The 15,434-nt window shown below is 33.2% G+C and overlaps 3 protein-coding genes across 3 annotated transcripts; 1 reads left to right on the plus strand and 2 right to left on the minus strand.

Annotated features, from left to right (window-relative positions):
• Positions 1–2,189: 2,189 nt before the first annotated feature.
• LOC120175046 (transcription factor MYB108-like) lies at positions 2,190–4,267 on the plus strand. Its single transcript, XM_039181755.1, has 3 exons — positions 2,190–2,438; positions 3,408–3,537; positions 3,679–4,267. The coding sequence occupies exons 1-3, from the start codon at positions 2,282–2,284 to the stop codon at positions 4,250–4,252; spliced, it is 861 nt and encodes a 286-aa protein (XP_039037686.1). The 5' UTR covers positions 2,190–2,281; the 3' UTR covers positions 4,253–4,267.
• Positions 4,268–6,105: 1,838 nt separating this feature from the next.
• On the minus strand, positions 6,106–6,850 carry LOC120175207 (desiccation-related protein PCC13-62-like). Its single transcript, XM_039181883.1, has 2 exons — positions 6,489–6,850; positions 6,106–6,316 (listed from the first exon to the last, which is right to left on the minus strand). Exons 1-2 carry the CDS (start codon positions 6,824–6,826, stop codon positions 6,106–6,108), a joined length of 549 nt encoding a protein of 182 aa, XP_039037814.1. The 5' UTR covers positions 6,827–6,850.
• A 5,162-nt stretch (positions 6,851–12,012) lies between these two features.
• On the minus strand, positions 12,013–15,181 carry LOC120175208 (desiccation-related protein PCC13-62-like). The gene is made up of 4 exons (XM_039181884.1): positions 14,844–15,181; positions 14,446–14,671; positions 13,356–13,427; positions 12,013–12,318 (listed from the first exon to the last, which is right to left on the minus strand). Exons 1-4 carry the CDS (start codon positions 15,179–15,181, stop codon positions 12,013–12,015), a joined length of 942 nt encoding a protein of 313 aa, XP_039037815.1.
• Positions 15,182–15,434: the final 253 nt, after the last annotated feature.

The following is a 15,434-nucleotide window of genomic DNA, read 5'->3' on the forward strand; positions in this document are numbered from 1 at the left end:
TGTTCAGTGATTAAAACGATCATTTGAATATAATTTATTACATATGGTGTCATATGTACTTTATCTTCAAACTATCAAAGTAACGACGTGAATTAATTTTTTTTTATTTCAAGTTTGAATTGTTGGTCGTCTTATAATTAAAGATGGGATTTGAAGTTTGAATGGAGGAGAAGGCAAGAGAAAGAGCAATAGCATATAGGATGGAACATGGAATGGTTGTTTGGTAGTTGCTTGCATGCAAGTTAAAGAGGGAGTAGTAGAGCAATGCCCACACAGCCGCCTAAGCATCATTAATTACACCAATTAGCAACCCTATGTAATTGCAACATTTCATTGATTTTTAGTTACAAATTATTTATACATCATCAAGTAAATTTAGGTAAATTAAGGACCTAATTGAAAACAAATATAGAGAGAAATGTATTATCACAATTATATCTAAATATATAAGAAATAATTATATTATTATCTTGGGTCGGGTCAGGTAAGAGTTTTTTCACTATAAATATAAACTCGTTCTTACCCTTAAAAAAACTCAATTCAAACCCAAATTAAAAAAAAATAACCCTATTAAACTCGGTCAAAACTCGTCGAATTCGAGTCTCGTGTATATCCCTAAACATAACCACCACTACCTATACTATGGAATGATGTTATTAGTTTAATAACCCAAAAAAATCATTTTTTTGGAATGATGCCATTAGTTAGAAAAATATCCCTCAAACTGTCCACGTAAGATTACCTTGCATTTTGCAAAACACATTTAAAAGGACCTCACTTTCTGCAAAACGCAAGGTCCAATATTAAATTTGAGAAAAACCTCACATTATACAAAACGCAAGGTCAACGAGAAATTGAATTTATCATAAAATTTTATCAGAACAAACTTATTTCTTTTTTTTTTTTTACAAAAAACGAGTTTCATTGACAACCCATATGTAAAGCACATCTAAAATATGCACTTTAATTAAATTTGATAAAAATAATACTATAGGAACTATAAATGTAAATTAATACACTTTATCTCCATGAGTTGAAAGGTCTAACGGTGTTAATTTATATAGTTATAGAGGAGTGTTTAGGTCATGTTTGTTAGTAACATGAGTTATTCTATTTTTTTTCTCATATAATTTTTATTTTTTTTTATTTTTTTTATTTTTACTTAATCCATTAAATTTTATTATTAAATTATATATTAACTAAAATTAAATATTTTGATAAATTTAAAAAACATTTTTTTATTAAAACATATATGAACTAAAATTAAATATTTTGATAAAATTATTTTTATTAAAAGTTAATTTTTATTAACATTAAAGATACAAGAAAATTTTAAGAAAGAATTTGTCAAAAAAAAATTATCAAAATATTTAATTTGAGTTCATATATGGGTTAAGTAAAAATAAAAAACTAAAAATTACATAAGAAAAAGGTAGAAGAATTCATGTTAGCATTTATCCCACGTCACTAAGAAACATAGCATAAACACTCCACTATGCCTATATAAACTACCACCATTATGCTTTTCAGCTCATGGGACTAAAATTTATCAAATTATGTCTTTAGTCCCTATGGTATTATTTTTGTCAAATTTGATTAAAGTGCATTTTTTAAATGTGTTGGGCTTTTAATGGAACTTGCTTTTTGCATAAAGCGAGTTTATTTTGATATAGCTAATAAATTTAATTTCTCGAATTTAATATTGGATCTTGTGTAAATGTTCCAAAAAATGAATTTTTAAGGTTATTAAACTAATAATGCCCTCTGGGATTCGTTTTTAATTTGAGTTTAAATATTTATAAACAATTAGATTAACTTCTCAATATTCACAAAGTATAAAGATCCAATTCTTATAAATTAACATATAAGAAATAACTTTTCAATATTTGTAAAATACAAGGATGAAATTCAGAATTAGACAATTAAAATAGAAAGAAAAAAAACAGAAAACGATTTCCATGGGCTGATGAAAATTGGAAAGAAAAGAAGTCAAGAAGTCAAGCTTCAAAGGGCCTATTTGCTACAATGATAATTACAATTGAGTCCATTAATTAATGAGTTAATTTGTGTAGTTAAACCAAAGCAAGTTCCTATTTGGGGGCTACCCCTTTTGCTACTTCCATTTTCAAAGACCAATATCCATCTATAAACCCCCCCCCCCCACTTTGAGCCATCTCTCCTTATCTTCTTCCTTCCCTTTCTCTATGTCCAAGGATATTTTTCTCATACATATATATATATATATATATATTGTCTGAGAGACTCCATTAAAGGGGAAATAATGGATGTTAAAGCAAAGGGTAACGTGCAAAGTGATCAAGAAGATGATCAGATGGAGCTGAGAAGAGGTCCTTGGACTGTTGAAGAAGATTTAAAGCTCGTCAATTACATTCTTACTCATGGTGAAGGTCGATGGAATCCTCTTGCTCATGACGCAGGTAATATATACATACATACACATATGTATGTATGTACATGTTTTTCATCTTCATGTTATGGACTTAATGGAGTTGATTGTTTTTCATGGCATAAAACACTAAAACAGTACGGAACTGCCAACTTCATGTTTACCTTTGAGTTTCTGATGAGGAAAAAGGAGAAGAAACCCTGGTATTTTATCCTTTCTTTCGTTTGGGTTAATTCCATCGGATATCCTCGAACTATTGTTCAAATTTTAAATTGATCCAAAGCTTCAAAGTGTTTTGATTGAATTCTCAAAGCATGATTAGTATCCTATTCAGGAACGAGCACATGATTCTATCTTAGGGGTTGTGAACCTTTAGGAAGTATATTAGAAATTTAGGGGATGCAAAATCATACAATTTTAGGAGCGTAAAATTAGATCATTTAACGATAATACAAAAAATATTTAAATTATAAGAATATTAAAATTTTAACATTTAGGGTTTAGGGGTTGAATCAAAGCATTCTCTCACCCTGGCTATTAGTTTTGGGGCTTAAATGTTGGCTCAAATCTGACAAGAAATATATTTGCAACATGCTGATTAGATTGTAAACACGTATGCACCTATTATATGAAAAGTTTAGATACGATGAGGATTCGAATTGGATGTTGTGCAGTTTAGAGACTAATTTAGAATCTAAACGATAGTTTGAGGACTTATTGCAGTTAATTCTAATTAATTATTACCAACTTGGAAAAGTAAAAGCTGCATGTTCCATGTGGGAAAAAGAGCAAGAGAATTTGTGGCTTTGAGTGTGAGGTTCATGATGTTCGTATAATAATCAAAGTTTTCAAGCAAAAAAGCAACAGCTCATGTCTAGCACTTGTTCTCCAACATATACATGCATACACATCTACATGCATGCATCCATCCATACATACATATGTATATAACTTTACCAAAGCTTATGGTATCTAAATAGAATTCCAACGACACATACAGGTCTCAAACGGACCGGAAAAAGCTGCAGATTGAGATGGTTAAATTATCTTCGTCCGGACCTTCGACGCGGAAACATCACACTCGAAGAACAACTTATGATTCTCGAACTTCACTCTCGGTGGGGAAATCGGTAATCTTTTAACTCGAATTCAAAATCTTATCTATCATGTCATATGACAATTCTCAGAGACGAACGCAAAATTTTTGTTACTCTGACTGTGAGTATGTGACTATACCGATAACGTTATCATTTTCATTAAATCGATTGCAGATGGTCGAAGATTGCTCAACACTTGCCCGGAAGAACCGACAATGAGATCAAAAACTACTGGAGAACTCGTGTCCAAAAGCATGCCAAGCAACTTAAATGTGACGTGAACAGCAAGCAATTCAGGGACGCTATGCGTTACCAATGGATTCCGAGGTTAGTCGAAAGAATACAAGCTTCCGCGGCCAATTCCACGACCAACACCGCGGCATCCGCCACCGCGGGACAATTTGTTATGCCTCATGGGTTTGGAGGAGAACGAGTAACCCTAAGTTACTCCACCACTGAAAATTCCAGCACCGCAGCCTCGTCGGAGACTCAAGTTTCGCCGGTTTCGGATTTGTCCGATTATTACGTTAATGTCCCGGTCAACGACAACCCGAATCCGGACTACTTTCAAGCTAGCCAGATTGGTTACTCTCATCGATACTCATCTTTTATAAGTCCTTCTACTAATTACTACAATAATGGCATGGATTTCCAGCCATGGCTAGATGGAGCTGATACTGCATCAGATAATTTCTTGAACACTGATGATTTTTTGTTCTTACAACAGCAGTTCAACTTTAACATGTGAAAAATGAACTATCAATAATCCAATAACTGGTGATAAAATGGAAGATGATATATATATATATACACATATATATATGAAGTAAATTGTAGAAAACATGAGAATAATATCTTAGATAAAAACATTATAGGATTTGTTTTTGTATCACTTTAGTTTGTACTTTTGTTCCTTTGTCTTTGAAATTGTTTTATTTGGGGTGGGAAAAATTGTAATTCTAGACTTCTGTTGTCAATCAATCAAATTCATTGATACTATTAACTTAGGGATAATGTCAAAATTAGACATTAATATTTATCAAAATAATCATTTTGGTATATATTCTATTATATATATAATAAAATTAAAGTATCATTATGAGTTGAGGATTTATTTATCTCATTCGATCTTTTCTTTTACAAAATTCAATACAAATTCGATCCTTTTATAAGAATCTAACCTTATAAAATTGAGTTACATCAGATTTTATTAAATTCGAATAAAATGATCATCGCATTCCAAACCAAGCCTAGAGGGCAATAATTACAATAATTAGAATAATAAATATTCTTTCATTCTTTATTTTTGAGGGCATGTAGTTGTCCATGGGACATGAACCACGTAAGCTTCTTCTAGATTTCATTACAAAAGTGAGGTACTTAAGGCCTTTGATTAAACTTAATCACCAACGGATTAAAATTAATTAATTAATTAAAGGGTTTAGGAGACGTGGTGCAATCGGGTTCATGCCATTAATAATAGACTTTTGATTTTCTTACAAACCAAACACATTAAAGTGACAATAAAAGAAGAAGACAGCAAACTCCATTAACTAGTTACGTTTCTAGTTGGTTTATGTTTTGTTTTTCTTAGTCCCGACAAAGTGTTCTGCTTGATCCCGTTTGACTAGGGATGGGCATGAGACCCGAATCTGACGGGTTCCGACCTGACTCGACCCGATAATATTGTATTTTTTAAAAATAAATTTGGGTTTGGGTCGGAGTTTTTTTAATGTGATGTTCGAGTTAGGTCGAGTTTGGGTTTAGGGTGAAAAATACCCGACCCTACCTAAAAAATATATAATTTTACCTTAAATATTTAAGAATAACTACAATAATATCCCTCTATATATTATTTTTTTCAATTAAGTCGCTATTTTTATTGAATAAAAATATTTTTTTTATTATTTCGGGTTGGGCCTGATCGAGTTTTTAAATTATATATCGGGTCGGGTGAAAACTTATTTTAGTCTGGTCAAATCTAGTCTCGGGTAGATGACTCCTTATTCTCGGGTCGGATCGGATGGACCAAAAACCCGACTCATGCCTATCCCTACGTTTGACATACAATGCTTTCACACTCGTCTAAATCCAAAATATTCATTATCATATTTTGTGGGTTAATCCATCTTACGGTCCACAAATTACGAAATCATTAAAGTATTAGCACCGTATTAATCAAATCCTTTTGATAGCCTAGTCATCACCTTACTCATAAAATAATAATTTAGATATGATACAAATCATATTTAAAACATAAATTTTAAAAAACTAATAATTAGTTGGCCTAGTGGGGTGAGTCACTAGATCTCTTAAGCAAGGTCATGTGTTCAAATCTCGATGATTGTGAATGGAGCAAATTATGTTGGAAGGGTTACCCTTGCCTTTACAGTATCCGATTTGGATTAGTCGATCGATAGATCGGATACCAGTGGTTATACAAAAAATTATAAATTTTAAAATTTAATCTTTACTTAAATAATATTATCTGAATTTGATAATTACAATCATGTTATTAGTTCTGATATTATTTGTAATTTATAGATTTATTTTTCATTCTTCGATTTGATAATTTTAAATTCTTAATTAAGTTCTTAAATTTCAACCTCTTAAAAAATAGGAAGCAACATATCCGGTGAGTCCAACATAAGGAATCAAATAGGAAGCAATGAAGAAGTTAATGCTATTGGCATAAGGGTCAAAAGGAGGATTCAATGGCTTCCCAAATGCTTTATCTATCACTTTTGCAAACAATGAAGCACTCAAATCAAGTTGTGGCCTTGGAAACCCTTTCACTATCTTCTTAATCGCCCTACATTCAAAGAATACACATAGTTCCATCAAATATACATACACCAAACACACATCGGGTCAAGCGGTAACAAGTTCGATACATGAAAAAATAACATTTAGAGTTCAACTCGACTCGATATGACTATCAAGGCACAAAAATAAAAATAGGGTTTTGAGAGAAAGGGATCAACTTAAAGTGACCAACTTCTTGGTAAGCAAATTGTAGGATAATAGCATTGGTGAGAGTAACAAGATTGGCCTTTCGGGCACCAATGGGAGATGGACCGCCCTCAGCTAAATGTGGAGCAACTTTATCCAAGCCTTGACCCAAAGCACCAAACAAGAAGAACTCAGCTTCTAAATACTCGAGATTCAAAGGGAACTCCAACAAATCCAGATCAGTTTTGGGGACCGATGAGTTTTTGTAATCATCCGAAAAATCTGCAGAATTTGCAGAAGGAAGAAGGTAGATGACAGATAAAGAAATAAAAACAATGGCTGTGGAGAACAGAAAGCCAGTTGTTGCCATTGCTGTGTTCTTGATTGTATTGGTTTACTTCTAGAGAATGATTCTGATGCAATGTCTTGCCATTGCCATCATATATATATAACTAGGAAAGAATTTGGTTTATCTTTGCATGGAGATGTGAAGAGTAGATTGAAAATTAATTTCTTTCCCATAATTCTAAGGATTTTATAAATAAAAAAATCAATATTTTTTGTTAGGTTGTGATTTTATGATTTTATCATAAAAATTTATGATTAAAAAATCGATGATTTCATTATTATTTTTGGATAAGTAGAATTTTATTACCCAAATAGAAAAGGTACATCGTACAACTGTCATCCCAATTGGGAGTATAAACACAAATTTACATAAAGTTAGTCTATACCCCCAATAATTACAAAGTCTAGAATTAACATAGTCTAGTCTATTAAAACCCTTGTCACTGATTTTGATTCGAACAAGCTCCTTTATAGCCTTGAGAAGTTGGTCTGCTGTTCTTGTTCCTCTGTTGAAAATTCTTCTGTTTCTCTCCTCCCAAATAAAGTATATGAAAGCAGTCCAGGCAATCCGCATTACAGTAGAAAGAAGAAACTTGCCCTTCCATGTTTGAACATCCCATTGAAGCCTTGAATCCCAAGACCTGTGAGTATCTCTCATGCTAGATAGATTCATAATAGAATTCCATAGTGAAGTAGCATAAATATAGTCAACAAACAAATGATTTCTAGATTCATGTTCTTCATTGCACAAAATACAAATACTTTCAGTCGTAATACCCATTCTAATAAGCCTATCTCGAGTAGGAGACGATCCAAAATTGCCATCCAAGAGATAATGCTTAGCTTAGGGATGTGAAGTGGAAACCAAATCACCTTTTGCCAGGAAACCTTATCTCTATGAACTCTTATATTTTCCCATAATTCTTTTGTATTCGTGGCACCAACAGTTAAAATTGAAGAGGCTTCACTTTTATTTTTCATTAGTTTTCTGATGGTCCATCTGTGGGAAGAATTAACATTAATGTCGTTAAGATCATTATTTTTAATAACAGAGCAGTGAATTCAAGCAACCCATAGAGAGCCCTCTCCAGCCATTATTTTCCGAATGAGTTGTAACATGCAAGCTTTATTCCAGGTATGAATGGTCTTCAACCCGAGACCTCCTTCAGATTTGGGACAACAAAGTATATCCCAGCTAATCCTAGCTCCTTTAGCAGCTGTATCGTTTCCTTTCCAAAGAAAACGAGAGAAAAGTTGTTCTAGACGATTGATAACTTTCTGAGGTAGGAGAAATTGCCTATTCTAAAAGTTTACAACTGTAATATCCTAAAATTGGGGTTAGTGACTAAAATAGAAATTTTGGAATTGTGAGGATTGATTTTTTTGAAAGATTGAAAAGTATAAGAAATTAAATAGGACTATTTGAGTAGTGGATTAAATTGCAAGGACATTAAGAATGAAGGTTATTATGGTCTTTTCAACATTAAAGATATTTTCTCTTCTTTATTTAAGGAAAAACATGTGGGATTTAATGGAGAAGTCTCGAAGCTTATCCTTCTTCTTGCTTTCTTCTTCCCGTAAGCTCCATGGCAAAGGTAAGCTTAATTTCAATTGGTTAATTCTTGAGTTTTAAGCTTAGTTTTTATTCTTGGGGTGCTAAGAAAGATTATTTAGAGATTAAAGTATGTTGAAACTTCAAAATGGATGAGTTATGAAGGATTAAATATGAAGAGTTTTTAAGTGAATTAGTGAAATAGAAGGAGTTAATAGATTTTGAAGTTGAATTTGACTTGTCAAGGGTTAAATTAAGAGATATGAAGTGATAAAATGAGTTTTAAAACATGTTGAAAATCTGGTATGATTCTTGAAGTTAATAAAGAGGAGAGGATATTAAGGTTCAAGATGAGATAAATGAATATAAATGAGTTTAACATGTATATGTAAATTAGGAATTTGAAAGGGATAAAATATGAAGCATTTGAGTTTAATTAAATGGATTTTCGTGCCTAAAGAGCAATTTCTGGGCAAGATGCATCGGTATACATTCAATATGTACCGATGCATGCTTAAAAGAAGAAACATCGAATGCCAGGAATGCATCGATGCACTATGAGTGTGCACCGATGCACCAAGACAAATTTTGAAGGTGCATCGATGCAGTAAGGGGTGCATCGATGCATCAATACTTCGAAGCTATTTTGTGTACCGATGCACCTATAGTGCATCGGTACACCCCTAAAGGAAAAAGTTAATATTAGTTTATTAAGTTCATTTAAGTTGTTAGTATCGGATTAAAAGGTGTAGGTATCTGATAATTGCCTTAAAATGTATAACTATGTAGATACAGAGCCTAAACAAGTTCCGGAATCATTGACAAGTAAGATCGATCAAGGGGAAAGTTTAGAGATCGGTATTGACTAGTGAGGCCAGGTGAGTGCATGCTAGTTATATGATGTGTAAAGGAAATAAGACTTGCGGGAAGTCTATTTCCTATATTATAATGCATAAATTAATGGATATAAGCATGTTTTGATATGAGTATATGTGATGTATGTTGATATGTTTTGCATTTGATATATGATGTAAGTAAAATATTATTATAAGATAATGAGGGATCATAAAATAATATATGTAAAGATATTATTGTAAGAGACAAGCCATGTAAGTATAGATTACTGATAGAATAATTAAGACAAGGTTTATTGTGATACATATATATATATATTCATATGATTTGGTATGTGCCATTTGATTCATGTGTATACATGTAGATAAGATATGTGAATATGAGTTATGCACTTATAAGTGATATGATCACATGATGTGATAAGAAACTATGAGAATTTACATGAACTATGTGATTACATGTATATGTGAATGAAGTTACGAGTTTAGATGAGTATGTGATATGTTTACATGAATATGAAAAAGGATATAAAAGATAATGCCCATGATATGTGTCATGAGAGCTAGGGATATAGTTTGCATGCCAAGAGTCGAGGGTCTATGCGGTCCTTCGGGACATATATGTATTCTTTGGAACATGTGTGAGGTCTTTTGAGACACATACTTGATCTTTGGCATATGTATATGATTCTTAAGGAATTTCTACGTGGTCCTTAGGGACATATTATATGGCACTTCGGTGCATTTCTACGCGGCACTACGGTGCAATTCTACGTGGCACTTCGGTGCATTTATACGAGCTGTGGTGACAGCATTAGTGCACAACCTCTATAGACTCACATATCTATAGTTCTCATAGGTGTACATGGGCTAATAAAGAAATACAAACAAATACATGATATGTACTGTACCTGCTTTGCTGTGTGAAATGTAATATATGTTATATGTAATGTTGAATATATTAATGGTTAAATGAATGATATGATTGTTAAGAAGTTTAAGTATAAGAATATATAACTAAAAGACATAAATGGACGGAATATTGATTAAGAGATGAGGTTATTGATAATTAAGATACGATTTATATATTTGTATGCATGTGATTATATGAAATGTTATATTTACTTGTATGATATTATTGTACGATATGTTCATGCATTTTTAGGAATTAGAGTTTCAATTGAGTTTTTATATGCCTCACTAAGTCTTCGACTTAGTGTGTGATTGTTTCACACGTAGGTTAAAGAAGCGAGAAAAGAAGCGAAGAAGAGCAAGACAGGTCAGCATCTCCCTTACAAAATTTCATATCAGAAAATAGATGATTTAAATGTGTTTGGTTAATTTGAATATAGTTGGCATGTACTAAGTGATTGAGTTGAATATGCTCTGATCGATTTTGGTTATTTTGGTCTATTTATATAAATAAACCGCTTTTATTTTAATGGAAGTTTTAAATTTTCTCTGAATTTTGTCAAGAGACAAAGTTTGAAAAGTCAATGTGACACCTCAGACTCAGATTCGGGTCGGGTACAGGTTGGGGGTGTTACAACAACTCTGTAAAGAACAGTTTTAATAAGCTCAAGACGTCCAACATAGCTTAAAAGTTTACCAGACCAATGGTGAAGCCTACGTTTAATATTATCGTAGAGAGGTAAACAGTCTTTTTTAGTAAGCTTCCGAGTAACTAGAGGAACTCCAAGGTACCTAACAGGCATGAAACCTTGTTTAAAGCTAGTGACAGATTTAATAGAGTCCAAGGTTCTATCCGGAATACCAGCCGCATAAAATTTAGTTTTATTAACATTAAGGTTCAGACCAGATAAAACATAGAAATGGTTTAAAACACTTGTAACTCCAACAATAGATTAAAGGTTTCCTTTGCAAAAGATTAAGAGGTCATCAGCAAAAGACAAGTGAGTAATTCCAAGTTTTTTGCACTTAGGATGGTATCCAAATATACCTCTAGTAGCAGCAAGATTGAGAATTTTAGAGAGGATATTCATAACTATCACAAAAAGGATTGGAGATAAGGGGTCTCCTTGTCTAATATCTCTCTGACCCTTAAAATGCCCTATTAGACTACCATTAAAAGAAATGGAATATCTAGCTTCTTTGAAGCAAGTTTCGATCCATTTTGTGAAAATGGGAGGTAGTCCTATGGCTCTAAGAATGGAGGATATGAAATCCCAGTTAAGGGAATCAAAGGCTTTTTGTAAGTCAATTTTAAGGGCACATCTTGGTGAAATATTCTTTCTACCATAGCCTTTGACTAATTCTTGAGCAAGGAGAGTGTTGTCAACGATAGATCTACCTCTCACGAAAACAGTTTGATTGAGGGATATAAGGTCAGGCAACAACATATTCATTCTTTTGACAAGGATTTTAGTAATAGTTTTGTAGACAACAGAACAACAAGAGATAGGTCTAAAGTTCCTAACTTTGCTAGGATTCAGGGTTTTAGGAATCAAGGCAATGATGGTGGAATTAAAAGCAGGATGGATATTAGACTCTTGAAAGAAGTATTTGATAGCCTCAATAAAATCATCCCCTGTGAAAGGCCAGGAGTGTTTGAAAAAAAGAGGAGTAAATCCATCAGGGCCAGGGGCTTTGTCATTCCCTTGGTTAAATAAAGCTTCTTTGATTTCATCAGTAGTGATATTTTTAATCAGACCAGTAGTAACCTCAGTAGGCATATGTAATTGAAGCAAGTTTCTCAAGGTATAAGGGTCAGGAGATTGAACTTTAGAATCAGTGTCACGTAGTTGATGATGGAAGAAATCAATTATTTCATTAGCCATATCATCACGTCTCTAACCTTTTACCCTCATTGTTAACAAGAATCCTTATGGTGTCTCTTTTAATTTTAGAGGCTAAGGTAGAATGAAAAAGTTTGGTGCAATTATCTCCATCTTTGATCCATTGGGCTTTCGATTTTTGTTTAAGGAACATGTACTCAGTTTCCTCTAAGTCATTCAACTCCTTTTGAACATTCAATTCTTTAACTAAATAATTGTTTCCATTAAGAGTTGAAATCTGAATTTGTTCCAGTTCTCTCTTTTTAAGCCTTACCCTAGCAGAGATATCACTATAGTTATCCTTGTTGAGCTTCTGCAGGCAAGGTTTTAGGCATTTTAGCTTAAGAAACAGTTTAATCATAGGGTTTCCTTGGGAAGGTTGCTGTCAGGAATGGAGGACATGTTCTAGGAAATTAGGGTGCTTAGACCAAAAATTGAAAAAATTAAAAGGCTTAGGCCTATTAATTTGAATCTCTTTATTGATCCAGGCAAGATCCATACAGTGATTTGAAGGGCCTGGGGCTGTAAATTCTACAAACGAATTCTGAAAAGAAATAACCCAGAGGGTGTTAATCAACACTCTATCTAGCTTCCTTGCAAGATACGTATCTTTTTGTTTATTGCTACAAGTATAAGTAGGGCCAAAGAAAGGGTGATCATAAAGAGAAAGATCTTGAACCAATTCTTGAAAGTCAGTCATTTCAGAGGATGAATATGGTCCGGGAATAAGAGAATCAGAGCTTTCTTTATGGTGAAGATAGGTATTAAAGTCACCTCCCAGAATCCAAGGGAGAGACCCAAACCTAGTATTAAGGTTTTTAAGGTGTTGCCAAATAAGTCTTCTAGGAGATCCACTATTACTTCCGTATATAGCAGTGATAATAAAATGAGAGTTATTAAAAAGACACTTAACAATAATGCTTTGATCAGTAGAATGACAGAGAGAAATATCGATTCTTTTTTTCCAAAGAAGCCATATTCTACCATTAATAGCAGAATCATAGTTGGTGAGAACATTCCAACTCTCTGAAGTAGTATTGATGATTTCATTATTGATCGTTATTCTCACTATTATTTTAGTTATTAAAGTTTTAAAAATTTCAATTTATCAATTGAATTTTTAATTTGTTAATATTTTGTTCATTTTATTAATAAATACTTAGTGAAGTTATGATTGAATATTTTTTTTTAAAAAAAAGTATGAAATGCTCTCAAATTTTCTTATTTTTGTGAAAAATACATAGTTTTAATTTTTCTTTTGATTTCTCGATGATAAAATATTTTTTTCTAATATCTTAACGGTGAGAAGGTGGAAAAGGATAAAACAAGAACTGTATAAGTCTAGAGTACCACATGCGAGGAGAACGCTTTCTTCAAATGGCACACAAGGCCTGATTCTACTCCTAGGAGACCCGCAACCAGCTGCAAAAAGAAAAATGATTTAATTATCCCTTCGGTCTCTGGACTTTAAATGGAGATGGGGAGTTTAACGTGTGCTTTGACAGGTAAAAGAGAATGTTGTTCGTCCTAGAGGATCCAGGTTCGAGCTACATATGACAATGGGTCGGGTCAGATTGGGTTTTTTGTTAACCCGACTCGACTCGAAAAATATATTTATTCCACCTGACTGACCCAACTCGAAGAGCATATTTCCTCCATTTGAAGCTAATCCAACTCGGATGTTTAGAGTATAATTTGACCCGATTAGGGATGAGTTTGGGTCAGGTTTTGGTCAACCTGACCCAACCAGAAAATTATACATCCTCCACCCGATCCAACCCAACTCGAAGAATATACACCCTCCACCTAACCCAACCCAAAATAATATATTTATTAAAAATATATTTTTTTACTCAATAAAAATAGGGATTTAATTGAAAAATAATAATATATAGAGGAGTATTGTTGTAATTATCCCTAAATATATAAGGTAAAATTATATTTTTTTGGGTCGGGTCAGGTATTTTCACCCTAAACTCAAACTCAACCCAACCCAAACATAACCTCTAAAAGAACCCGACTCAAACCCAAATTTTTTTAAGAAAAGCCCACCCAATCGGGTTGGGTTGGGTCGGAACCCATCGGCTTCGGGTCTTGTGCCCATTCCTAGACCCGATACAATATAAGGACATGATAAAAAAAACTATAGAAAGAGGGATATTATAGCAATTATCCATAAATTTATATGAAAAATTATACTATTACCCCCAAGTCAGGTTGGGTTAAAGGTTTTCCCCCTCCATGAATCTGACCCGACCTGAACTGACCTCACCCCTACATAAAATCTAACTTGAACCCAATTCAATTTCTTTTTAAATCTGACCCTATCAGGTTGTGTTTGGTTGGGATACGTCGATTTTAAGTTAAACTAACACTGCTAATTCAAGCAGGTATGTCTATAATATACGTGTGAATTGTCAAGTGACGACGGGGAACTTACCCTTTTTGAAATGGCACTTTGGAGTTTAGGGTTAGCACCAACATATCCGGTGAGTCCAACATAAGGAATCAAATAGGAAACAATGAAGAAGTTAATGCTATTGGCATAAGGGTCAAAAGGAGGATTCAATGGCTTCCCAAATGCTTTATCTATCACTTTTGCAAATAATGAAGCACTCAAATCAAGTTGTGGCCTTGGAAACCCTTTCACTATCTTCTTAATCACCCTACATTCAAAGAATACACATAGTTCCATCAAATATACATACACCAAACACACATCGAGTCAAGCAGTAACAAGTTCGATACATTAAAAAAATAATATTTAGAGTTCAACTCGACTCGATATGACTATTAGGCACAAAAATAAAAATAGGGTTTTGAGAGAAAGGGATCAACTTCAAGTGACCAACTTCTTGGTAAGCAAATTGTAGGATAATAGCATTGGTGAGAGTGTCAAGATTGGCCTTTTGGGCACCAATGGGAGATGGACCGCCCTCAGCTAAATGTGGAGCAACTTTATCCAAGCCTTGACCCAAAGCACCAAACAAGAAGAACTCAGCTTCTAAATACTCAAGATTCAAAGGGAACTCCAACAAATCCAGATCAGTTTTGGGGACCGATGAGTTTTTGTAATCATCCGAAAAAACTGCAGAAATTGCAGAAGGAAGTAGGGAGATGACAGATAAAGAAATGAAAACAATGGCTGTGGAGAACAGAAAGCCAGTTGTTGCCATTGCTGTGGTCTTGATTGCATTGGTTTACTTTTAGAGAATGATTCTGATGCAATGTCTTGCCATTGCCATAATATATATATATAACTAGGAAAGAATTTGGTTTATCTTTGCATGGAGATGTGAAGAGGAGATTGAAAATTAATTTCTTTCCATAATTCTAAGGATTTTATCAAAAAAAATCAATATTTTTTTTGTTAGGTTGTGATTTATTATCCATATGTGATTTTATGATTTTATCATAAAAATTTATGAT

This window comes from Hibiscus syriacus, unplaced genomic scaffold (genome assembly GCF_006381635.1).
Source record: "Hibiscus syriacus cultivar Baekdansim isolate YM2019G1 unplaced genomic scaffold, ASM638163v2 tig00112159_pilon, whole genome shotgun sequence".
Lineage (NCBI taxonomy): Eukaryota > Viridiplantae > Streptophyta > Magnoliopsida > Malvales > Malvaceae > Hibiscus > Hibiscus syriacus.

What these genes read in the sequence shown, in the direction of transcription:
- LOC120175208 (XM_039181884.1), bottom strand. Translation starts at nt 15,181, where the DNA reads ATGGCAACAACTGGCTTTCTGTTCTCCACAGCCATTGTTTTCATTTCT. An exon ending in CAAGAAGTTGGTCACTTGAA is followed by an intron (nt 14,672 to 14,843) that starts GTTGATCCCTTT and finishes CTTTGAATGTAG; the next exon opens with GGTGATTAAGAAGATAGTGA. An exon ending in AAAGTGCCATTTCAAAAAGG is followed by an intron (nt 13,428 to 14,445) that starts GTAAGTTCCCCG and finishes TTCTTTTTGCAG; the next exon opens with CTGGTTGCGGGTCTCCTAGG.
- LOC120175046 (XM_039181755.1), top strand. Translation starts at nt 2,282, where the DNA reads ATGGATGTTAAAGCAAAGGGTAACGTGCAAAGTGATCAAGAAGATGAT. An exon ending in TCCTCTTGCTCATGACGCAG is followed by an intron (nt 2,439 to 3,407) that starts GTAATATATACA and finishes CGACACATACAG; the next exon opens with GTCTCAAACGGACCGGAAAA. An exon ending in CACTCTCGGTGGGGAAATCG is followed by an intron (nt 3,538 to 3,678) that starts GTAATCTTTTAA and finishes AATCGATTGCAG; the next exon opens with ATGGTCGAAGATTGCTCAAC.
- LOC120175207 (XM_039181883.1), bottom strand. Translation starts at nt 6,826, where the DNA reads ATGGCAACAACTGGCTTTCTGTTCTCCACAGCCATTGTTTTTATTTCT. An exon ending in CAAGAAGTTGGTCACTTTAA is followed by an intron (nt 6,317 to 6,488) that starts GTTGATCCCTTT and finishes CTTTGAATGTAG; the next exon opens with GGCGATTAAGAAGATAGTGA.